The 26,351-nt window shown below is 39.6% G+C and overlaps 2 protein-coding genes across 5 annotated transcripts in view; one reads left to right on the top strand and one right to left on the bottom strand.

The window, feature by feature from the left end:
* The window catches only part of LOC6031562 (SKI family transcriptional corepressor 2), a 122,924-nt gene extending 113,873 nt beyond the window's left edge, over positions 1 to 9,051 (bottom strand). Inside the window, exons 1-3 of one of the 4 annotated variants that reach the window (XM_038261085.1) lie at positions 8,217 to 9,045; positions 7,057 to 7,262; positions 6,135 to 6,389 (exon numbers count right to left, since the gene is read on the bottom strand). In XM_038261085.1, the coding sequence (XP_038117013.1) occupies positions 6,135 to 6,164 (30 nt within the window). In that variant the 5' untranslated portion in view covers positions 6,165 to 6,389; positions 7,057 to 7,262; positions 8,217 to 9,045. Of the gene's footprint in view, positions 1 to 6,134; positions 6,524 to 7,056; positions 7,263 to 7,558; positions 7,954 to 8,216 lie in introns of those variants that run through there. The other 3 variants (XM_038261092.1, XM_038261098.1, XM_038261103.1) reach the window with 3 other exon arrangements.
* A 5,344-nt stretch (positions 9,052 to 14,395) lies between these two features.
* On the top strand, positions 14,396 to 16,618 carry LOC6031568 (DNA-dependent metalloprotease SPRTN). Its single transcript, XM_001842295.2, has 2 exons — positions 14,396 to 14,918; positions 14,978 to 16,618. The coding sequence occupies exons 1-2, from the start codon at positions 14,517 to 14,519 to the stop codon at positions 16,502 to 16,504; spliced, it is 1,929 nt and encodes a 642-aa protein (XP_001842347.2). The 5' UTR covers positions 14,396 to 14,516; the 3' UTR covers positions 16,505 to 16,618.
* Positions 16,619 to 26,351: the final 9,733 nt, after the last annotated feature.

Here is a 26,351-nt window from a genome sequence, read left to right on the forward strand (position 1 = left end):
AAAGCTACTTTTCGTGAGTGTTCGCTTAAAATTTCATCACAATTATTAGCACTAAGCAGACTCAAAAGAGCGCAGGAAGAAAAAAGAACTATAAGCTGATATTTTTTTTAAATGCTTGTAAAAGGAATAGAATAACTTTTAGTAAAAGTGAAAATAAACAGAAATGTTCACAAAAAGTTGCTCTACTCTTTGGTGTAGTAAATTTCAAGGAACACTCCAGATTACCCGGCATCATTCAATCACGACTGCTTATTAGGCTTAAAATGGGTAGATTTCCACTAGCTCTAAGCGTTTTACATTTTTAAATCGTAAACAAATGTTTCAAACAGGCACTCTATTGATAATTCTTTCCCTCCGCAGCACAAAAAAGGCAGCAAGAAAGTATTGAGCATTAGAATGTGTGATCAGGTCGTCCATAAACTGCGTATTTTTTTGACATAATACAGAAAAAAAAAACTGTCATTTCCTGGAAGCTAGGTTTCTTCCATAAACTACGTGATCACATAAGTTTCAGACAGTTGTAAACTTTTGCCGACCCTTTTTTAGGGACAACCCCTCAACTTTTAGCAATCCCAGAGGATTTCCGTCTTCTGGAACAAGTCTCGCAACGTCGGAAGAAGATCCCTTCTCTCCCAGGGAAGGAAACCAGGGGCGGAGCATAAATCATAAACTGTTGTGAGTGCAAAACTGGCGTCGGAGATAGTTTACGATACACACACTTCGACTACGGGGGCCATTTTGCTTGCCGTATTCCACCGACGGGGATTTTGTGCAAATTGTAATGGTCTGTTGGGGGAAAGACTCCTCCAGCTCCTACCCTTTTTCCTGTCTGACTGACCAACTTTTCCGGACTTGGAACTCTTGGAGCTTTCCACCTTTTTTGCTACTGCTGAAAATGCCACGGAACAAATGTGGTATGTAAATTTGCAAAATAGTTTTTGGAAACTGCAAGGTTGTTCTTTTTTAGAAATAGAGAAAAGTGAGGGATAGGGGAGGGGGCATGGCTGGACATAACCGCACCAGGAGCCATTTATAGCCGGGACAAAGATTTATCTTTTAATGGGAATGGCGGCGATGGTGGCACCACCACCACAGCCACAGTGGGAACTCGTGGCCGCGCCACGAGATAAAATAAATGGGCATTTTAATGGGGAAATCATTGCACTACCACCGCCAATGCCACCGTTTGGACTCTTTGGACTAATGGAATAGGGTATATGACCCTTTTTTGGACCTAGTACCTATTTTGGACCTATTTTTATTAATCTAGGTAGTTCAGGCTTTTAAAGTACGAATTCACTGAATCCAAACAACAGAAAGTGTAAGCAGGATCGTTTTGTAGCTTAACTCTTCCAAAAATGTTAACATTTTTGATTATTTCCGCTTTTTCAGCCACTTTTTCCAATGCCATTCGTATTTCCTATCATTTTCCTAGCACATAGATTAGGTCCAAAAATTCCAGCCTCGTTGCTTATCAGATTTGGCTCGCGACACCTTGATGATTTTTTCTGTTTTGCACTGACACCAAGCATTTTCGTCCGGTTTCCGAGCCATGTAACTGTTGTTTATTCAATTCTTTTATGTTTTTCATCACTAAACCATTGAAATAACTATTCTATTATCGAAAAAAACTCAATTCAAAATATTTTTTTCAAATCAGTCGCGTTGGATCAGTTTTTGAACCTACTTTGCCGTCGGTTCAAGGCTATCACCAACACATGTATAACAAAGTGTTGCCAGTTTAGTTTATCAATTTATTTCGATATTTCATTGAAATTAATTGATAATTTTTAATTTAATATTTTGAATTGAATTTCTTTACTGTAATTATTTGAAAGAAATCTAAGTTTTAAAAAGCAAATGATTAACAGCAACAACGAAAATACGTTTTTTAAACGATAAAATTGCAAATTGATAATAGATATTTAGATGATTGTTAGGACCGATTGCAAAGTATTCCAAAATTTAAACTTATGTTGATTTATTTTTGTCGTAACATCATTATCACCAATTTAGTAGCATATATTTTTAATTGTTGCTTCAAAAAATGCAAACTGGCTGCCCTGTTGGAATTGAAGGCGAAACGATTGAAAAACCTAAAGGGTCTAGTTCATTTAATTGTCAGCTGTCACCGTGACAGGAGCTGTCAACATTGCTTACGAGTGGTTTTTGAAAAAGTCGTATGAATTAAATTTAAAAAATCTTGAGTTAGTTTTGTAAAGATCCTAAGCGCTAGTTATAAACAAATCAATTTTTCGATCAGTTCTCGATCAATTTACGGATTATAAATAAAAAATGCTATGAATTGTCATCTGCACGTCTTTTAAATGCTCTTTACTGGCAAACAAACAAAATTTGGTTTGATTCAGAGAAAAAAAAAATCAAATGAGTGTCGGAGATCGTGATGGCTGTTACGACGTATTGCAAACTAATCAGAAAAATATTCATATGAAAAAAAATTACCGTGTCAATCATGTTAGAAACACAATTGAACCAGCTAGAAAATAAAAATCATCGAAAAAAAAAATTGCAAAAGAGGTGCGATGTTAACTTTAGGAATTTTATGATTTGAGACATATCTGATTACCGTAAATCTGAGTGCTAGTTTCAACGAATTTCAGGCAAAGTTCTGAATTTTCAACAATTTCACCTAAAACTTATATGTATAAGGTTAAAAAGCTTATAAACTTAGTTAACTAAATATTGACATAAACGATTTTCTTAAAAATTATATCAGCAACCTAAGTGATGGTAAGTTCGAAGTAAATATAATGTTTGAACACCTCAAATCTGCTTTTAACAAAACAAACTATGACTATCAAAGGCACCCTGGTATTCAAACAAAGTTTTTTTTCAAATATTACATTGTTTTTAAAAGTGCAACATGTAGTTAAACTTTTTGTCAAGCAACTCTAAAGTTTAACATGACAGGTGAGAAAGTTTCACACCAAGTTACAAGCTATTATCTCCCTTTAAAATTTCTTGATTGTTTAATAATATTTGAACTTAAGCTCTGCGTAAAATTTAGAACCTTTTTTCATTGTAAATTGTTACGTATTGTGAATGTATCTCTGTCATTCATTTAATTTTAAGTTAAGGTGTTTTATTGCGACTAATAACGGGTTGTCTTTTATGTTCCAATGCTTGAACAATTAGGTCGTAAGAATACGCAAATTGTAAATAGGACAGAGACCTGCTAAAGATGCGTGAGTTTCCATTCAATATAATTAAAACACGTTTTCAAATTCAAATTCATTGTTTTATCATAATTATTTAATTTCTAAAATAAATATTTTCCAAATTATAATCGTGGATAGGCCCTTTGGTTTATCAAACCGAGTTTCTGTAAGTGTGCGTGTTGCCGCCGCACGCCGCAATTCGAGTTGTCCAAATTTCAACCAATCAGAGTGTAGGTCCAAAATAGGTTCAGCGATGTCTCCAAAATACATTCAATAAGTCCAAAAAGCATCCAAAAAATGTTTTACTTAAAATGCTTGTTACAATGAAATGGTTTAATTATTTCCAAATTTCAATAGAACACTTTGTTAAGCATAAATTAAGGCACACAACAATCCTGAAACGAGCCAAATTAGTTTGACCGTTCCTGAGAACAATGCGAAATATGTTGACGCTTTGCATAGTAGGTCCAAAATAGGGCCATATACCCTACTAAGGTTGCCGATTTTTTTTTGCTGACTCTCACAATAGATTGAAAACGTTTTTTTTGCAATTCCGTCGTGAAACTACTTACTTTTCCTGTCATTCTTGAACGACGAAATAGCCTACTTTTCTGTACCAAAAATAACAGAATCGAATAGCAACACTTTTCAAAATAAATGCTGAAAAGTTCTACTTTTCAGCACTGAAATGGGTGCTGAAAAGTTGAACTTTTCAGCACTTTTTTCGAAAAGTAACACTTTACAACATTTTTTTGATTTAAACGATTTATTGACAAAATACATGAAAATTTGACATAAAATTTCACTCAGTATGTGTTTTTTCGAATTGCAAAAAATGTTGTATGGAACTCGTTGCAAAACTTGATTTTTTCAGCACTCGTCGTATTTATCCAACTCGGTGAACCTCGTTGGATAAATGTCCGACTCGTGCTGAAAAAATCCTCTTTTTGCAACTTGTTGCATAAACTACTATTTACTAGCTGAGGTTTTTCTGCGACCTGCGAAAATTTGTACAGGAAATACCAATTTTAGGCAGTTACTTTTACTTTTGGAATGAACTGTTTTTATTCCAAAGCGATTTTAATAAAATCAGTTGCGACGCAAATCTGCTCTAATGAATTCCTGAGGTTTGTCCTTACCACATCAATCACTACTGAACACTTTTCTTTTTTGCACTCCCTCTTTCTCAGATCCGTTCAGACAGACCGATTGCGCGTTGTCGCTCCATGCTGATTCAGAATCATTTGCTGTCAAATCGCTGGCTGCTTGCGAATCGTGCTAGCTCACAATTGATTGCGCACTAACGATTCAAACGATTTCAGCGGCATCGATTGAGTGATATCTGATTTATAATCGGAAATCAGGAACTTTGCATGACATCCAGCTGACATTCAAGTTTACAAGAATATGGCAGTTGTACTGAATATCTGAAGTATTTAGTACTGATGCATTTAAGCATTTTTTTTAAATCGGCAAATAACTTGGTGCACTTTATTTTTAAGCTCAAAGAAAGCAAGCAGTTCTCAAAATCGACAGGTGAATGCCGTTACGGTGCAAAATGGTCTACAACCCAATTTGCTCAGTCGTAAACTTGTTCAAGGTTATCACTTCCGCTGCCGAAAAACTAAAAACGAAAATCCGGAATCGTTTATTGCTTCCTAGCCCGGCAAGTCGAATTGCATTCTTTCATTTCGAAAGCAACCGAAAAAAAAAATCAGTCAGCAATTGCAACCCCGAGGGTTGTGAAACTTTTTTTTTAATCTTGTCTTCCACCTCTCCATTATCGCAGTCACCAAGTCCGACGTAGAGACCGGAGAAATGCCATTCTGCCAAGTCACTGGACTTTATTGGCTTTGATTTATGGCGAAGGGAAGAACAAGCAAAGAAAGAAAACAGAAATGAACCGAAAATATACATGACGAACTGTCGATGCCTCCGATGAATGGTAATTTGGCTTTGGACCTTTTTTTTTGCTTCTTGGTCGTAGAGAGAATAGAATTTGCTTTTTTTTGGGACTTTTCTTTCACCCATACAGACAAACAAACATTCCACAAATTTAAGCTCTCAGTCTAAGGCATTGAACACACGCAAGTGAAAAAACCAAAATCAAACCATCCACTTTAACGACCCCCGGGTCTTTTGTGGTCTCTATTGCAAGTTTCTGCTCGAACCTAGGAGTCCAAAGGCCACTTTTAAACATAAATTCGGTTGTTTAGTGCTGGCCGGCAGCGAAATTATGTGAAAGTATGATTTGTGTCAGACTTGGATAATGCTGCTTTCAACGACAAATTCCAGAATGAAGAGAACCAAAATGCCAAATTCCGAGGTTTTTGGACATTGTCTGGCCCCGCCTAAACATAGGAGCAAGCACCTGGAAAGATCCTCGATCTATATTTAGGCTTCTCAGGCCCTCATGCAAATTTAGGATTGATTTCAAAATTTCAGAGGGACGCCCGGGAATTTTTCTCTAAATCTTCTGCTTGATAGACAGAAAGGTTGAATCTTCTTTGTTTTGAAAAGACGAGTGCAAACAATCAAACGGAAAGGTAATTGTGCAAAAAAGTTATTTGTTTGTCAACGAGGCATTCTTTCGGTTGGATTTTTTTTATGTTCATCATGTTCCTTCCCCTCAAGGGACAGACCACTTCCGCAAATCTTCCGGAAGCATATACGTGCGGGGGCGTTGTCTATCCTTTTTTTGTGAGCGCAAGAAGACAAAAAAAAGTCCACCCAGATTGTCATTGTTGGACTTTGGGATGTGTAAGACTTAAAAGTAGTTCGAATTTCAAGGGTCTGCTTTTGCTTTAAGAGATTTCATACGCTTTATGTTTTTTTGTTAATAAATAAAATCATCAATACAAGTTCGATAAAGAGGAAAATATTTAACAGACATTCACATAACAAGTAAAACTAACCAAACTTGAATTGGCAACTGTCAAAACATGTAACACTCACCTTATCAGCAGGTATGTTTTTGGACGACATCTTTCCCCAGCCTGCAGGAAAAGATTCCCAAAACTGGTTCGCTGTCACGTTCTCTCCTTCTGCACCGAGCTCTCCCTCTCCGTCTCACTCTCGTTCTACAATTTCTCCCGTGATGTTGACGAACTGCTGCTGCTGCTGCGCGTCAGTATTGGTGTGTGCCCGTGTATGTTTGTGTGCAATGCAAACTGCACCAGCAGCAGCACGATATTGATTGATGTAATCCCTCTGTGTGTGACACCTGAATTACACCCCCTTTCCAGAAAACAAGCACTGTCACACCCCTCACTCACACTTTGTTGACAGCTGTCAAAACTGACACTGACAGCCTAGCACCGACAACCAGGGTTGCCACAAATACAGATTTATCTGTATTTTACAGATTTTTGAGGTGATGAGGTCATACAGAACCTGTATATAAAGAAATACAGATTTTAAGAAAAACATACAGATATACAGATTTTCCCGATTTTTTATTAAAATTAAACAATTTTAATTCTTTAAATATTTTTTTTTTTCAATTGCTGGATGAGCCCAAACATTAAATTTTAGATTGTATAGCATTTTGATGCATTAAAAACAATTAAGAATATTTTGTTTTTTGAAAAATTGTTTAAAAATGTCAATATAGATTCCAAATACAGATTTTCGTCCCCCTGATACAGATATACAGATTTTTGACCCTCAAAAATACAGAATCAAATGTGGCAACCCTGCCGACAACTCGTCATTCCCAAAAGGAAAGGATTTGTTTAGATTTTCGCAGGTTTCCTTTCTTCTCTCTATGTTTTCACTGACCGACGATCACAACGCACACATTCTTCGAAAACAATACAAAACAGGACACGCGCAAGCCTCCCCGTTTGTACGGTTGTGTTTGTGTGCACGCACTCACCAGCAACCCGAGGGTGTGCGCACTAAACACAGAGAGAGCGCGACACAGGTTTTGTTTGAAAACAAGCTCAGCACAACATTCTGGCACACACGGAGCAAATTCACTTGAATTCTTCCCAGCTGGAGGAGTTCTTGGCAGCGCTAGGGGACGTGTCCGAGAAGGGGACGAGGAGGTTCGCGACACAGATGGAATGCAAAGTGTGGCAGCTGAAAGGCAAATAATAAAGAAAAATCAATTTGATGGCAAAACTACGATCGAGAGATGCATTTCTCTATTTGTCAGGGTAAGTAGAATGTGTGTTAGGATCGAAAACCGGTAAGTACATCTGTCAACTTTGTCATTTTCTGTCAATTTGATTCAAAAGAGACACAATTTGTCACTTTTTGCACGCTACGCAAGCTTTCTGGACAAGCCTCGAGCAAACTTATTTTCGCTAAAAAGACATTATACCCATGATTAATGGGTCCAATTAAAACGAAAATACGCAAGCGAGAACCTACACTTGGCTAGTATTCCACTTTATCCACATTGTACCATAGAACGTGATGTAAATATCTCGCGTACACACACAAACAGACACTCACACGCTCCTCCTAGAAACACAAACACTGCGCAAGAGCTTCACCCAGGTCGTAAAGTTGTGTACTCTGTGTATCTTCTACTAGCCACTTGCTTTAGGTATGTTTCCGGGGTTTCAAAATTTTAGCAGCGCACCGTTCTCTATTACGGACGTAAGAATCAAGGTACCTGGATGCAGCCGATGTTTTTTCAACAAGGTAAGTACGGTGTGTAAGTGCAACTGATAGTCGCAGTCGTGGTAAGTACATATGTCAAATTTGTCAATCTGTCACAATTGCATCGCGAATGAAATCAATCCTGTTTGTATTGATTTCTTTCCAATTGCTCAAATCACGTACACCAGCTTAGATCCAATTCAGACTTTGCTCAACTATGACGCAACGTTAGCAGAAATTCTGTTAGGAAAACCTATTGATTAAAACCACAAGTCTTTCCCAACAACTTTGCGTCTAGTTTCCTAACTTCCTCACTAAATAACAACACTGTCACCATAATTAGCTGGTGTTTTCCTCACGCCTTTTCGTTCTCTTACTCTAGCTCACACACACGCACCGAATGCTAAGAAAAATGCTCTTTCTCACCGTACGAAAGAATTTTATCTGCTGCTGCCCAACCTCCCACTCTCCGCAGTATACTCCAAGTCGCTTCAATGAATCCAACTGAAAGCAGCTACTTCTTCTTCTGCTTATTCTTCCTTCAGCAGTGTTGTCTGGTAGGCTGTGATTTGTCGAGAAGCTGGATTTTCCTTGGAGCACACTCACTCAATAACAAACTGCACAGAGCCTGCTATGATCCAGTGTAGCTTGTGCAACTTTCTCTTCTTTGACAAGTGACTTTTTTCGTCTTTTCTTCCTCTGCTTTCGTTTTCTCCACTGGTCCTCTTTGGACTCTTTCTCGCTGGTTTCTTGTGTGGCGTGTTGTGGAAAGGAAGCTGGGAAAAAAGGGTGCCGCTACAAACACTACTGCACGGAGATCAAAAACAACACTGCGTGAGTGTGTGCGTGCGCGCGCACAAGAGCGCGAGAAATCTCTGAGAGAGAGAGAGGCAGAAAGAAGTGGCCAACTCTCGCTGCTGCCTCCAAGGGGTCCAGTAACTCCAAACCAAGATGGAACCCAAAAAATTGACGGATTTTTTTCGTCGCGATTTTCCTTACGTCAAAATTTTGACCCCCACAGCTCACTACGATTGCCAGCTCGTGTACACGGGCACACTGATTTCGCTATTGTTTTTCAGCTGTCTCACTCTTGCTCCATCGTCGCACGGAGCGCAGAAGGAAGCGAAAACGATGATACACCCCCTACGAACACCACCACCACAATCTATACAGTAAACCGACGACGACAGGGTCCACCGACGAACGACCTCTTTGCTCGACGGCTCAGCACCAACTACTGGCGAGCTGGTGCTGCTGCTGAAGGAACTGCCCAGAGTCAGCAGTGCAAGAAAGATGGACCGAGGAAACCACCACCAATACATGCAAATACCAGGGGAGAGGGAGAGAGTTGCGAGAGCGTGAGAGAGGAAAGCACTTAGTTTTCGTTGAGCTACACTTGATTGAGAAATTAAAACACACCAATACATTGAAAAATAGCTTTAGTGTAGAGATGCCCAATTTGTAAAGTAAATTGCATCAACGAGTGTATGAAAAGGGCTGTAATAATAATGATAAATAATAATAATAAAAAAGAATAAAAAACGTTCGTCAACATAATGACATTGTTAGTGATATAAGCTGTATATGCACTTCGGAAGGAACTGGTCAAGAAAAAAAAAATCAAATGGGCAGAAGCGGCGGTGAGAACAAGCCAGTGAGTGTTAAGAAACGCCCAAAGAAATCGCTCCCTCTCCTTTGTTCTGCTGTTCGTAAAGCTGTTTTTTGACCCCTTTCCTTCAGAACTCCGTAGTCGCCCATACTGATCATGAGCATGAGCATGAGCATGAGCATGGTTGACTGCCAATGAGCTGCTACTCCGTTATTGACGGATCAGCTGAAGTTACACAATGAACCAACAGATGATTAGTGGGAGCTAATCGTCCTCACTGTATAACCCCTGAAGATCTCTGCTTCAAGTCAATACCGGCGCCCCCCAAGGAGATGCAGTTCAACAAAGGTAGGAATGTTAGTCCGATAGTTGAAGTTGCAGACTCATCAGACACAGAGTTTGTCGCTCTATACCTGTTGACACCGCATGAGACCGTTGAATCCACAGCATCTCCTTCAAGCATCACGGGAAGTGGGGGAATTGTGTTAGTAGGGGAAGGAAAGGGAAGGTCAGGATTCATCTTGGTAGATGATATGACCAGAAAGTGAAACATAATCGTTGCCTTCCGAGCTACGACGCTATAAGAAGAACTTTTCACATCTTACCGCCGGCGTGCCATCCGAGCAACGATGCTATGGGAAGGACTTTCAAAATTAAATGTTATTGTATTTATCGATTTATTCGACGACGTGCAATTTTAAATAGATCAGGGAAACATAATCGTTGCCTTCTGAGCTACGACGCTATGAGAAGGACTTATCAATTCCTCAATCGCGATTTTTCACTTCTACCGCCGGCGTGCCATCCGAGCAACGATGCTATGGGAAGGACTTTCCAAATTAAATGTTATTGTATTTATCGATTTATTCGGCGACGTGCAATTTTAAATAGATCAGGGAAACATAATCGTTGCCTTCCGAGCTACGACGCTATGAGAAGGACTTATCAATTCCTCAATCGCGATTTTTCACTTCTACCGCCGGCGTGCCATCCGAGCAACGATGCTATGGGAAGCACTTTCCAAATTAAATGTTATTGTATTTATCGATTTATTCGGCGACGTGCAATTTTAAATAGATCAGGGAAACATAATCGTTGCCTTCCGAGCTACGACGCTATGAGAAGGACTTATCAATTCCTCAATCGCGATTTTTCACTTCTACCGCCGTCGTGCCATCCGAGCAACGATGCTATGGGAAGGGCTTCCAATCCGTAGTCGCCCATACTGATCATTAGATTAACGAAAATCGTGAGAGTGTACATTTGCAAACCTTGATTTGACATTGACTTTGGCGAATAAAATATGACGGACTTTGCCGCACAGCGAATTACCGTGAATCGGACCGGAATCGAGGAAAGAAAGAACACGCGTTTTACTTCCAACAAATGAACTTTATTTAGCGAACAAAACAATCGAGAAATTAAATGGAGAGATGTGAGCCGGTAACATGGAGTGAAACTTTCGCAAGTGTCATGGAAAACTTCACAATAGCTTGACAAAAAGTTTAACTCCATGTTGCACTTTTAATTTCACGATACTTGCGACCGCACGCGTTGACAGGTTTGGCGGGAACCCAGTCACGGCGTTCTCGCAGAATTCTTACAGAAATCTTACAGAGCGAAAATATTCTTACTAGAATGCTGCCTTCATCCTGCTAGATTTTCTCTAGAATTCTTTGAGAATTCTAGCTCAAATGCAATAACCGGTTCTAGCAGGAGCCGGCGAAATAACGGTTATGTGAGAATCCTGCTAGAATGCTGTTAGAACTATTCTGACAGATCATTCTGTTAGAATCCTGTGAGAATTTTGCTAGAATCAAATGGCAAGCATTTCTGCTAGAATCCTGCCAGAATTTAGCTAGAAAAGAACGGATCAGATTTTCGGGAAGTTCGGGAAGCTGTTTATTAAGAATGTGGTTTTGCTAGATTTCCACTAGCAAATTAAACCAATTTATATTTATTCAAAAACATTACATACGCAATTTATACACACACAATAAATATCTAAAAGCTAAAACATTTTCACTTTTTCACTTAGGCACTTTTTATCATCTAATTGTTGTCTTGTGCAGCTCCATTTCTCCATGGTTCCCAAAGACCGGCGTTCAGGGAACGGACGGCTCCGGTTCCGTTATGTTCGGATGCTCTGGAATCGGCGATTTAGGGACAATCCGGGTGATAACGAAACTGTGGTGATGTGATTCCTGTTAAAAAGAACGATGTTAATAATTTTCAAACAATCACTCAGGTCATACTCAAATTCTATTTGCTTACCAAAATAAGGCCGAGCAGGTTTAAAAAATAAAGACTTGTGCGAACAAGTTACCACATTAAACTGTTTTGCTGTAAAACGAAGCGGTACAGCGGAAATGACGTCATTTTCGACGGATTTTTTCTTGCTAGAGTGTTCTTACAAAATTCTTACAGAATTCTAGCAGATTTCTCCTGTCAGAATTTTCCGGCAAAATTCTAACAAAATTCTGACAGGCCTGCTAGAATCATTCTAGCAGGATTCTAGCAGAACAAACTCTGCTAGAAATTTCCGTGACCGGGAATGAGCTGTCACAACCAACAAGGCTCGACAAGCAAGGTTGGCGCCACAGCAGCGCACCAAGGTGGTGTAAAGAAGATGAACACTGCTCATTTCAACAAAATAAACATAAATTTACCATACAGAAAAAAATATAAAAAATACCATTTTCAATCGCCCCATTCGGTAAGTTTAAGCGTCTGACGCAGGCGTACGTTTGTCTTGCAGTTCAGGCACACCTGGCACACTTATTCTAGCCAAGTTTTGCGTAACGCCAGATGAATCTGGCGAAAATCGGGCGAACGTTCTGCCAGCTGTCTGGCACAAAAATCAACCGGTTCAATCGGTTGAACCGTGCACGACCGGTTTGTGTCATATTCCCAGAAATCATGGCAGAAATCTGGGGTAAATCTGCGGGAAATTCTGCCAGATGGCTGGCGCAAGCCCCCAGACGAACGCCAGAATTATGTCCGCCATTTCCGACCGGGTATTCTAGCCAAGTTTTGCGCAACGCCAGAAGTATCTGCCAAAAATCGGCCGAAATTTCTGCCAGCTGTCTGGCAAACAAATCAACCGGTTCAATCGGTTGAACCACCCCAGACGGAAAAGGGGGGCGCCTGGCGGGCGTTTTGTCTTGGGCGCTACACTTAGCTGCGCAAGACGTCTGGCAGATTTTCCCCCCGACTGGCCCAAGAATGTTGCCAGAATTCTGGCGAATATGCAACAAACCGGTCGTGCACGGTTCAACCGATTGAACCGATTGGTTTTTGTGTCAGACAGCTGTGAGTTATCCCGCCAGATTTTCGCCAGATTCGTCGGGCGTCACGCAAAACCTGGCTAAAAGAAATGTGCCAAGTGTGTCTGAACTGCACGACAAACGTCCGCCTGCGCCAGGCACTCAAATTTACCAGATTTTTTTTCCGACCGGGACAGAGTACTCTGTGGTTGCTCTGTGGTACACTCAAACCCCGATGGTTTGACACCAACTATTGTCAACCCTTTTACACGGAGTTCACGCACACTACACTTGGTTCGGCTTAAGCCTCCCTTTGTGGTTCAATCCTGGTTCAGTGAACCATGAACCATGGCTTAAGCCAGGCTAACCAGGCTAATAAAAACCATAGGAATAATCGGGGGGATGGCAACCCTATTCCGACCAAAGCAAACTGACAACAGTCGACATTAGCACGGTTGTCAAATGAGAGCCCACAACAAAAGCACTAGCTGTCAAATGGTAGCCCATAACAAACCATTGTTTGGGTTTTTGATTTTCAATTTTCCCGCAATTCAAACGATAAATAACTGAAAAACACGTGAATTGTGTTGCTGATGGCAAATTCTATCATATCCTTGGAGATTCCATCCCAATATTGGCTGAAAATTCATATCGAAAAAAGTGATTTTTCTGTTTACCTTTTTTTGCTTTTTTTCTTTTGGTCGATCAAACAGTGCGCCCGTACACTGTGAATCGGCATTACACATTTTTCGGTTTGGTTTTACACATTTGCATGGGACTTTTGAGTTTAACTAGGATAACACACTTCGTGTTACCAAAATAATAAGAATAATACTGATTCTGAGTGTTTGTTTTCTGAACTTCCAAGATGGCGGCTTCTTCGCTACCCCCTGGGAATAATGCACTGTGTAACAAATCTTATAATGTAGCAATGTTACAATGTAACATTTATAACACCGCATCATTCGTTACACCGTAACATTCGTTACACCGTAACATTGTTACACCGTATTATGATTACACCGTAACATTGTTACACCGTAATATGGTTACACCGTAACATTGTCACGCCGTAATATGGTTACACCGTAACATTGTTCCACCGCAACATTTATTACACCGTAATATTGTTACACCGTAACATTGTTACACCGTAACATGGTTACACCGTAACATGGTTACACCGTAACATGGTTACACCACAACATTCGTTGCATCGTAGCTATCATAACACCGTGACATTCCTTACACCGTAATAATGTTACGGTTTAATACTGTTACGGTGTAACAATGTTACGGTTTGAGCATACTACGGTGTAACAAAGCTTGCCGTTTAGCCTAACATTCTTTGATCAGGTTCAAGCCTGGTTCAAGCCAATGGTTCATTTTGGCTAGCCTCGCCTGGTTTGAACCAAATGAACCATGGCTCACGGCACTCAGTGAGCCTGAGCCGACGATGCTTGCCGACGTGTGGTGTGAACCTGAACCAGAAAAATAAACCTAGCCTAGCCGATGGCTTAGGCTCGTGGGAACACTGTTTTGGCGTAATTATAATCTTCAGTGTACGTACCGGTTTTTGCGTTTGAAATGGAATACGAAAACGATACGAACTGAATTCCGTTGCAGTATTACGATTGATTTGACTGGGATAAAATGCATATTTCGTAGAATCACCCCTCGTAGACCTGTCATTCGTCGGCAGCAGCGGCGGTTTTGTCGCAAAACGTCAAACGCGGGAAAGACGTAAATAAACTTGTGTGTTTAGGAGGAGGTCGAATTTCATTTGTTGATTTATTTTTTGCTGCATTTACACGGTCGAAGAAGGAAATTTCGCATGAAACTAGCTCGGCCATGGGTTCTTCGGACTACCTGAACAGCACCCAGAACCTAGTCCACCCGGAGTGGGAGATCGTGGAACCGACGCCCAACATCCACGTCCTGTTCCCCCGGTTCGACAAAAAGTTCTTCCAGGGCAAGCTGACGTGCGTGCAGCTCGAGTGGAGCAAGCGGATGTACAGCTGCGCCGGGATTTGCTATCAGAAGCGGAACCGGTTCGGGATGAGCTGCATTATCCGGCTGAGCGAACCGCTGCTGAAGTTGCGACCGCGAAAGGACTTGGTCGAGACGCTGCTGCACGAGATGATTCACGCGTACTGCTTCGTGCTGGGAATCCGGGAGGGAAACGGAGGACACGGGCCGCACTTTAAGAAGATTATGAACGGGATCAATAAGATCGCCGGGACGAACATTTCGGTGAGTTAGTTGGGGTCTTGGAGGAGAGGTATTTGTTTGAACTTGTTTGGTTTACACAGGTTTACCACAGCTTCCACGACGAGGTGAATCTGTATAAAACGCACTGGTGGAAGTGTAACGGTGTCTGCCGGAATCGGCCACCGCACTTTGGTACTGTCAAGCGATCGTCTAACCGGAAGCCTGGCCCGTACGACCGTTGGTGGACTCAGCACCAGCAGGACTGCGGCGGCGAGTTTGTCAAGGTCAAGGAACCGTCCCCGAAGCGCAAGAAGGCAAACAAGGAAAACGATCCGGAAAAGGCGGGCGGCAAGAAGAAGGCGGATACGACGCGAACGCCGAGGAAGTGGCCCGCGGGAGGAAATATTTCGGACTATTTCAGCCAGCCTGGGTCGGTTGGGAAATCTCCCGGTCCGTTCAAGAAGCCTTACACGGGGACGGCTGTGGCAAATCCGGGTGGGCGAACTGTCGTTGTGCGCAAACCACCGACCACCGCCACAACACCGAAACCGGTTCCGAAGGAAGCTCCAGTGAAGAAACCGGCTCCGGTAGTTCCTCCGGGAAGTAATCTTAAGAACGTGAAACAGTTTAAAGATTTGGACAGCGATTCGGACGGGAGTCCGGCGAAGAAGCCCAACGTTCCGCTATTTACCGGAAGTGGCCACACGCTGGGTGGTGCTGGAAAGTCATATGCGGGTCAACCGGGCAACGCACGCAACAGTCGACTGTTGGCGCAGTTTTCGCCGAAAGAGAAGAAACCACGCATCGATCAACTGCCAAAGCCGATGCCCCAAGAAACGGTCGACTTGTCGGACGACACGGATTACATCTTCGAGGCGATCGACATGGACAAGATCAAACGGGAACGGCAGGACGCTATCAAGCAGGACATTCGGGATTCGCTGGCGGATGATGACGATGATGAAATTATCCTTATCGATGACGACTACGACGACGAACAGGGGGACGAAATCAACAACCTGGAAGATTCACTAACGGACACATCCGTCATCGATGAACTGTTCAGCGATAGTGACATCCTTATGGAAGAGTTCAACAAAACCAACACCAAGATCAAAGTCGAACGGGAAGAGGACGAACTGGTTTCGTGTGTGGTCTGCCTCAAGAAAATCAAACGGTCCGAAATGGCCGCCCATCTAGACCGCTGTTACACTGCGTTCCTGGGTGAGGACGACGATCCAGCCCCGATCCCAACGCCAGCAGCATTCGACCCAAACCAACCGTCCACTTCGAGGGCGGGCACGAGCTCAACCACAAAGCCCCCTCAAAAGTCGAAAGAAACTCAACCAAAACCCGACAACGCCAAGCTGTCCCAGCGGGAGGAACATCGCAAAATCCTGCTCGAGTGTGGATACAGCGAGGAGGACATTGTGACGGCGCTCGAACAGATGGAGGATACTGAGGAGCAGCAGCAGCAGACGTCGTCGTCAGTTGAGAAGCGAATGCTGAACGATGGGGACGAGATTGATCTGACGATGGCCGCTGAAGAGTGCGCGTGTCCGGTGTGCGATCGGATGATGCCACTTGAGGAGATCAACCGCCATCTGGATCGGTGCTTGGGAGTGTGACGAGAGAGTGGATTCTGTCGCAGGAAGGAGGATATTTATTTGTTTAATGGTTCGTTACCTCGTGAAATGCGTTATCAGTTGTGTTTTGACAATAAATCTCATATTTTGTTAAAATCTTGGAATTTCAATGCAAAAGTAAAGAAAAATAAAACTTCCCACTGAGAAATTTAACGCCCCGGTCGGCCCTCATCAGTCCGATTTTATTCTTCCAAGTGGGTGGGTGCAAGGTTGTTCAACTGAATGCGCCCGATCGGTATGCAACAAGCTCAACATATTTCATCTAGTTTTTAGTAGAGACTCCCTCCTCAACCTACATTTTGCTCTTATTCAAGCTTTATGGCTGCGAATCGTTCTGCAACAGATTATGTCAAAGTTCCAGTGCTGGCCACCAGGGGAAAACACTACCCAACCCAAGTAACCACAAGCACTAAATTGAAGTATTTATTGAGTACTAAATCAGCACTCGAATGATTTGAAGTAGTAAATAAGCTTTGCGAATGCCTCAAAGTACCAAGACTTTGCAGCATTACAACTGGCATTAAATCACCATTTACGACCTTAAAAATGTGCTTCAAAGCATTTGATGTTTATCAACAAAGTAACGCTTACCCAAGTAACCACAAGCACTAAATTGAAGTATTTATTGAGTACTAAATCAGCACTCGAATGTTTTGAAGTAGTAAATAAGCTTTGCGAATGCCTCAAAGTATCAAGACTTTGCAGCATTACAACTGGCATTAAATCACCAATTACGACCTTAAAAAAGTGCTTCAAAGCATTTGATGTTTATCAACCCATCCATAACCCATCCATACGGGAAACATTTCAGCCAGGCACGCTCTTATTGACTTTTATCCTTCTCCCGTTATACCGTTCCAATAAGCATGCGGGCTAAGGCACATTTCCCCCAGTGTGCAACAGTTTTATTTTTGCGTGAACTGGGTTCAATTCCCGCTGACTGAAGTTTTTTTTTTGTGGAAAACTGCAGCCTGTAATTAAGCCAAATTTTCAAAACATATGCCCACAGCACAAAGGACATTATCAAAAGTTCTCTGGTAAATTGAATGAATGATGAAAAAAGCTGCTTTCCGGAAGTCTGATACACTTTGTGAAATTTTGCCAACCGTGGACCAAGCACTCCTCGGAAAAACAGTTTACGTTAGCCGTTAGCCATTACTTGTCCCTATTAACCCCAAGCCTTCCGTAATTGATTGTACTGTACTTGACTGGATGGCCGCAATTTGCTGAGTGACTCGTCAATAATTTTCGTCCAACAAAATGACAACGGGTTTTTCTCATGAATCAGAAACTCGAAACAGCACAAAGAAAGTCTTCCTTAATGTTCGATGCATCAACCACATCGATTAAAACTTTCAAAACAAACACGCATTTCAGAATACAGTGAGTCAAATATTTGTCCGTACCCCCCCGTACGGAAAATGTTTGTGATATAAAAGTACATAAAATTCGACTAAAGTGCCATGTTTTGTACATCAATCGACGCGGCAGAATGTCCTCTTTAAGACACTGTCATTGGATTTGCAAAAAACTTTTTCTTAAAAAATACAAAAATAGTTTACTGAAAAAAGTAAAAAAAAAAAGGTCAAATAATTGTCCGTACCCCTTGTGAAAGTACAAAATCTGATCGATTTAAGTGAATTTATCTATGAAATGTTGTTTCTGTGTCAAATACTAGTACCTCTAGCCAGTTTGTGACAACTTTGAACTTCTGATAACTTTGTTTAGTTAGTTTATATTAAGAATTGGTTTAAATTTAGTTTTTTAAAGTAAAACTTATCAAAACATAAGTTTATAAACAACTATTTTTATAAAATTGCTATTTTATGTTGTAAGAGTCTCTATTTAACAAGTTTTAACAATATTTGTTCGAAATATACATTGTTTTCATCTTTTTTATTGACATTTTTCGACCAAAAATACTGTTTCGGAACAATACCGTTAAACAATCCGGATTGTCCCGGAACCGGTTTAACCCCTCAGAGGGAAATTTTGTGGTGGTCAGATAGAGGACAAAAAAACCCACCTCTTGCAATTTAAAGCATCCAATTTCGTTCACTAAAGCCCGATTACGAGTCCCTAGTCTGAAATTTGAAATTTTCACTTTCCGTACTGAGAATTTTTGTACCGTCCTGGGACAGAATGTTTTGCTTGGGGAATTTGAAAATTTCAAATTTCAGACTAGGGACTCGTAATCGGGCTATAGTGGACGAAATTGGATGCTTTAAATTGCAAGAGGTGGGTTTTTTGTCCTCTATCTGACCACCACAAAATTTCCTCCGAGGTTAAACCGGTTCCGGGACAATCCGGATTGTTTAACGGTATTGTTCCGAAACAGTATTTTTGGTCGAAAATGTCAATAAAAAGATGAAAACAATGTATATTTCGAACAAATATTGTTAAAACTTGTTAAATAGAGACTCTTACAACATAAAATAGCAATTTTATAAAAATAGTTGTTTATAAACTTATGTTTTGATAAGTTTTACTTTAAAAACTAAATTTAAACCAATTCTTAATATAAACTAACTAAACAAAGTTATCAGAAGTTCAAAGTTGTCACAAACTGGCTAGAGGTACTAGTATTTGACACAGAAACAACATTTCATAGATAAATTCACTTAAATCGATCAGATTTTGTACTTTCACAAGGGTACGGACAATTATTTGACCTTTTTTGACTTTTTCAGTAAACTATTTTTGTATTTTTTAAGAAAAAGTTTTTTGCAAATCCAATGACAGTGTCTTAAAGAGGACATTCTGCCGCGTCGATTGATGCACAAAACATGGCACTTTAGTCGAATTTTATGTACTTTTATATCACAAACATTTTCCGTACGGGGGGGTACGGACAAATATTTGACTCACTGTATTCTGAAATGCGTGTTTGTTTTGAAAGTTTTAATCGATGTGGTTGATGCATCGAACATTAAGGAAGACTTTCTTTGTGCTGTTTCGAGTTTCTGATTCATGAGAAAAACCCGTTGTCATTTTGTTGGACGAAAATTATTGACGAGTCACTCAGCAAATTGCGGCCATCCAGTCAAGTACAGTACAATCAATTACGGAAGGCTTGGGGTTAATAGGGACAAGTAATGGCTAACGGCTAACGTAAACTGTTTTTCCGAGGAGTGCTTGGTCCACGGTTGGCAAAATTTCACATAGTGTATCAGACTTCCGGAAAGCAGCTTTTTCCATCATTCATTTAATTTACCAGAGAACTTTTGATAATGTTCTTTGTGCTATGGGCATCTGTTTTGAAAAATTTGGCTTAATTACAGGCTGCAGTTTTCCACAAAAAAAAAACTTCAGTCAGCGGGAATTGAACCCAGTTCACGCAAAAATAAAACTGTTGCACACTGGGGGAAATGTGCCTTAGCCCGCATGCTTATTGGAACGGTATAACGGGAGAAGGATAAAAGTCAATAAGAGCGTGTCTGGCTGAAATGTTTCCCGTATGGATGGGTTATGGATGGGTTGATAAACATCAAATGCTTTGAAGCACTTCTTTAAGGTCGTAATTGGTGATTTAATGCCAGTTGTAATGCTGCAAAGTCTTGATACTTTGAGGCATTCGCAAAGCTTATTTACTACTTCAAAACATTCGAGTGCTGATTTAGTACTGAATAAATACTTCAATTTAGTGCTTGTGGTTACTTGGGTATTTCGATACCGCAGTTCTAGAACCCATGAGAATTATTTCATCTACTACAGCCAGCTCTACATTTGTTCTCGCTTCAAATAAAAGAAAAAAATTGATTAAGTGGGAAGGAATGAAGAATTAGGAAAAATATGAAAACAATAGAAAAATGTTTTTTTTTTCGCAAATAAATATAAAAAGTTCAAATTTTACTTAATACGAATCAATGACACTGTGATCAGGAAAAACAGTGCATTCAAAATTACCCAACAGATTGTTCAAGGTATTGATTATCTCAAAATCGTATAAAATTATAAAAATAATTCATCTTACAGAGGTAGTAATTATTGATCAGCACGACTGAGTGCTTCTAGCATATGCGGCGAGTGTAGCTAATTTAGGTAATACTCAAATACTCAAAACTTTAAAATTCGATATCTCTGAAACGAAACATATTCCTTTCTGCCGACAAGTGATTCTTATGTCAAATTGGACGGGGAATACGATGGTGAGGTCAAATTTAAAAAATAAATAGGGCTGTTTTGAGATACTGCCATTTAAAATTTTCAATTGCGCAATACAGGTAGAAAAAATATTTTAATCTAAATTTTGATCACGGAAATGGATTCTACGTCCGATTTCCTTCAAAAAGACCGACCCTCTAAAATGTGTGGTTCCTGAGTTATCGTCGTTTGAAGATAGAGGTTTCGCTCAAAAATCGCCAAAGAGTCGATTTTTTGGGAGGGTACAAAAATGGAGGGGGTGGTCCGATTTGGATGAAATTCGAGACTTTTGCACGTTTTGATAGTCTCAACAGCTCTGCCAAATTTGAGCAGAATCGGAGATGGTAATTTTCAAATGCTGTTCCGCTTCAGATGGAATGACCCATAAACAGATTTATCTATCAGGTAAAATATCAAATCGTATCTGCGATCGAAATCCGTTTATTTTTTTCTCAGCTGTTTTAGTGAGAGATGAGCGAGCTGGAAATATTTTGTTTTGGTTTTCATCAATCTTTCTCTTTCACTTCTCAACTGTGTTGCCAGTAAAACGGGAAAAAATGGAGCAGTGTTGCTAGTACCTGAATGAAATCAGCTGCATTTCAGCTAATGCTAGAGCAGTTGATTTAGAGCTGATTTGCTCTCACATTAGCTGTTTTACAGCAGATTAGCTGTTGAATGCTGGTTTACAGCCTATTAATGATTTCTTTTAGTGCTGGATGGTTACTTGGAGCATATGGGACATTTATGCGATCAGGGGTAGCTTACCCCTCGTGGACAACTGTTCAAACAAAACAAACTTTTTTTAATATGAAGCGTATAGACAACCGCATTTTTACAGTAAAAAATAAATGATTTTTTCATGAAGTTTTGTTGTATGGAAGAGTTATTTATTTACCTTAAAAATGTACTCTCTTTTTTAACTTTATTAGAAATTTTAAAATTATTTTTAATTTTGTAAATTTTAAACTATCTTATTGAGGTTTTCAACTGCTTTTTTTAAACTTTGGTTTTTTATTATTGATCAATAACCTTTTTTTTTGTTTTGTGTATTGTTTTGTATATTGTTTTGTATGTTGTTTTGTATATCCGATCATTATGAGGGCACGCAATTTTTGATAAATAGAGTTTTAACTCTCTCAACATACAGTCATCCCACATATTCGGAACGGTTTCCAGATCGGCCAATGTTCAAAAAATCATAGCAAATCGATAATTGAACTTAATGTTTCGCTTTTACCTACATTTGAAAGCTTTTCTTGCGATCTTTCAAATGCTGTATCGAACATCTGCAAATTTAAACTTTTATATGAAGTTTTTGAAGAATTACTTTGACCCTTGAAATCCACAAATTCGGAACACTTTTTTCTTACGAATGTAAACAAACTTTGGATCTCTCCAGCAGTATATATTTATTACCAAATAATGACTTCACACACTGAAACCAATGAAACTCATGCTTAGTGAGGTTTTATATATGGTTTGATTACTTTTTTTTTGTGAAAATATCAGTTAAATTCAGGTGTTCCACAATTGTGGGAGGCACAATAACATCCCACAATTATGAAACAGGCCATTTGGAGGCAGTGTTTTGCTGCTCTGGACAAAATAGTCTTGGAATGAAGTTTTTTGTTCAAAAAGTCCTACTTTTACAAGTGAAATAGCAAGATAATGTCCTAATGAAGGTGCTAAAAATAGTAAGGTCGACAGAAAAGCTACTTTTGGCATGCTATTGACAAATTATCAAAAAAGTGTTCCGAATTTGTGGGTGTTCCGAATATGTGGGATGACTGTAGTCTTCTAAATGAAATTGAGTTCGAATCGTAAAAAAGACTGCACTGTTAAGATTGTTTGGGCATTTTTGTTCAAATTAAAAATTGCTCGTAGCTGTACTTATGGTTAGTTTGCTTTTTTAATTTTTTAAAGAACTGCTGAAAAACATTTGAATGGGCATTGGACATTGTGCTCTCTTTTTCAGTTTTACGGAATTTTCCCTAGTGAAATCAACAACATCCTAGTACATGATATAAATATAAATCTCAAATCAAGCCATACCAGTTGAGTTTTATTAAAAAAAAAGATACGGTTTATGCCGTAACGTAAACTTTAGCACAACATTAAACTTTTTTTTAAAAGAAAATTAAGCGTGAATCATGCAATTAATTATCTTTTTTCAAAATCCCATTCCTATGAATTTTTAATGAATTTTTTGTCTGTGATTTTACGTTGAAAATAGCGTTGGGTTTGAATGCTGATACCACAGACAAGCACACATGCCTCTCAAAATTTCAAAACAAAAACTCGCCTCCGTTTGCTGTTCTCTTCTAACGCGCATTCCATAACAACCCGTGAAAAGCGTCTCTCTTTCCTGCACCCCGTAAGTTGCGCTCGGAAAATTCACAATTTTCCGACCCGACGGCCGACGGTCGCTTTTCATTCGTTGCGTGTTCGCGGCCGCAGTCGGACGTGTTTTCCGGTGGTCGTTTGTTGCGTGCACCTTCTGCCGTTCCGGTTTCTTCCCCCCAGACACACTGACTGGGAATGAGTTTTCCAGACATCGGAGTTCTTTGGGGTGGTGAAGTGAATTTTGGAAAATGTGACGGAATTTGGGGCAATTTACAGTGAAAAGAGGTGAAAATCGGTAGCTTTTATGTGAAACTTGTTGAAAAGTGCGGAAAAGTTGATATTTTCATAGAGAAAAGTGGGATTTCCGCACTTTGAAAATTCGGGTGGAAGAGGAAAAAAATCGAACAAGACAAACAAGAAGAGTTGGAAACCTCCAAGAAGAAGAAACTTCACCCGGTTTACCCAGAGGAAACCAAACTAAGGGAAGAGCGAGAGAGAGAGTTGTGTTTACTTTCAAAAGAAATTAAGTGGGATCACACAAGAATCAAGCGGCAGCAGGCAAAAGAAGGAGCTTTTCATCTCACTTGGCTTACTTCTTTTTTTTCAGTCTTGAAGGGTGTTTTTATTAGATTTTTCCTCTGCCTTTGCGCATTCTTTTGAAAAACACCCGTGGAAGGGGAAAGGGGAGCAGTGGAAGAAAGGGAGAGAAAGAACATGGGATCGAGGGTGGAGAAATTGAGGACATCTGAGAGCTACATAAGAAGATGGGAAAATTGTGGTAAAAAAGTGGTCAAGAGGGAGAGAGGGATGGGGGGTTGGTGCGAAAAATTGTGAGAAACATCATTTTTATGGAGGAAACATCCTTTTGCATCAATCTTTCTTCCGCGAGGGAGGACTGAGAAAGAGAGTGAGAGCTTTCGGAGAGAAGAGAGCTTTTTGTGAAAGATTGAGAATGCTTATGTTTTCCGAGGAGAGAGCACGGCCATTATGGTTGCATATTCACCATGCGCTCTCGACCGTTGCATCAGACAGTGAGTCATTTTTAGGTAAATTTGACGATTAATTAAGAATATACTCAACAAAAATAAACAAAATTGTAATTGAACCTTAATTGCTGACGTTATAATGTATGTAGATGCCCTTTTGAATTACATGCTGTTTCCAAAGATTTTTTTTCAAAGACACGAAAGAGATATGAAAACATTTTAAACAAAACAATAAAATCACATTTCACAACAATTTGTTGGAATAAAAAAGTAAGAAACGATTTACGATAAAATTGGAATTCAAATTTACTGTCGGTCAAAATTAGTAACAGGTTTGATAAATACTTTAACATGTTTTGCCTTCCTCACCTGAGGTAAGGCTATAATCCTTCTCGGAAAATGAACTTCTTTCAGAAACGTCGTAGACCCACCTTCATGTATACCTATCGACTCAGAATCGAAAACTAAACAAATGTCTGTGTGTATGTATGTGTGTATGAGTGTGACCAAAATTCTTACTCAGTTTTCTCAGCACTGGCTGAACCGATTTAGGTCAAACCGGTCGCATTACACTCGGTTTAGGGTCCCATACGTCGCTGTTGAATTGTTTGAAGTTTCGATAAGTAGTTCAAATGTCATGTATAAAAATGTGTTTTCACAAATATCCGGATCTCACTTAAATTTATGTCCGGATCTATCAACCGATCCATCGTTGGTTAGGTAATCGGAAGACCTTTCCAATGAGTTCAAAACATTGATAATCTGGCAACCCTGTCTCAAGTTATGACCACTTAAGTGATATTTGTATACTTTTTTATTCCGGTTCTAAAAAAATAGATGAAATTTGTGTTAAAATGTGTGTGTCCCATAGGGTGGTCCAAATCCGGACTTTTTTGGGGCTACCCCCTGAAATCAAAGATTGACCCATCACTAGGCTAAATTCCAAATTTGAGCTCATTCTGACCACGAGAACCCCTCCCTCCAATCGCTTAAAGTTTGTATGGGAAAAATCGTTAAAATATATGGAGAAAAGCAACTGTTTTACTTTTTTACCTGTGTAAGGTGCCATAATTATCCGATTCTTTCCATTTCTCAAATGTAGAACCTTCATTAAATTTAGAACAACTTTCCTCGAGACACCATATTTTTAGGATTTTTTCCCGCAAAGTTATTAGCTCCCAAAACTGCCCCTTTTTGCGCGGCCAGCTGTAAGGGGCTACCTAACACGATGTTTATTTCCATCGTACATGTACGTGCTCTCTCTCAGGTTCAAACTCTCTCACAAGCTTGCTCGCCTGCCTGCCTGCCTGTTTACCTACAAGCGCGCGCTGTTTCTCTGCTTGGACTTTTGTCGTCGTCGTCGTCGTCGTTTTCGTTTGCTATCCGCTGCGCTGCGTTTCTGGCATGTTTATTATAATTTTCAACTTAAATAGCAGGATTGTTTTGAGATATATTTAGCATATAAATTCTTAAATTATGTCAAAAATAAAAAAAACTGTGCTGAAAAAAAAGTTTAAAGAAAAGACAGCTTAGGCTCGATTAAAAAATTAAAGCAAATGTCATAAGAACAGGGTTTGTTTGCTTTTCCAAACATTACACACAGTTTTTCGTATATGCTAAAGAAACATGATAATGATTCAATTATTTAAAAAAAAATCTTCAGGTAATACAAATGTTGTTCCTTTAGGTAGTTTGCTTTAACAAAAATAAACTTTAGTACAAATGAGAACAAATCAAGGCAATTTTACAATTATTGCTGCAAATTTTCATTCATTCTCTCTAAAATTATTATTTTTTCTTTCTGGAAATTTCTTTCTGTGTTCCTAGACCACCTGCAACAAATATTGCAACTGTTTATCATTTTTTGTCAGTTTACCTGTAATTTTTTCGATTCAGGAAACATCTCTTTCTGCACAATCATTAACTACCTTCAGATCTTGCAGTTGCGGCCTTCCTTTAAGATACTCATTTGGATTCAGTCTTTAAAAAAATCTAAAGAAAATTCCTTCATTTTTTATCTAAAAAAAACTGCATGGTATTTCTTGTAACAAAAGCAGATAAATTAAAATCCTAAACGTTTGCAATTAGGTTTCGATCAGAACAGATGACGATTCATGGATGAACTAATTCATCAAATTTGTATTCTCTCTCCCACGTTCTTATAATATGATATCTATTGTTGATCACATATTACATGTGAATACAAAGAGACCTCTTTGTATTCACAGTAATGCATTCTGCTAAAACGCTCAACCAAACCACAACATATTACATTAAATTTTATATCTCAAAACAAACCTGGTATTTTAGTTCAACATTATAATAAACATGTCTGGAGTTTTTTTTTTTTTTTTGAA

The sequence above is a fragment of the Culex quinquefasciatus genome, chromosome 1, assembly GCF_015732765.1.
Source record: "Culex quinquefasciatus strain JHB chromosome 1, VPISU_Cqui_1.0_pri_paternal, whole genome shotgun sequence".
Taxonomy (NCBI): Eukaryota; Metazoa; Arthropoda; class Insecta; order Diptera; family Culicidae; genus Culex; species Culex quinquefasciatus.

Coding starts and splice junctions, on each gene's coding strand:
- LOC6031568 (XM_001842295.2), top strand. CDS start 14,517: ATGGGTTCTTCGGACTACCTGAACAGCACCCAGAACCTAGTCCACCCG. Junction 14,919..14,977: donor TCGCCGGGACGAACATTTCG/GTGAGTTAGTTG, acceptor TGGTTTACACAG/GTTTACCACAGCTTCCACGA.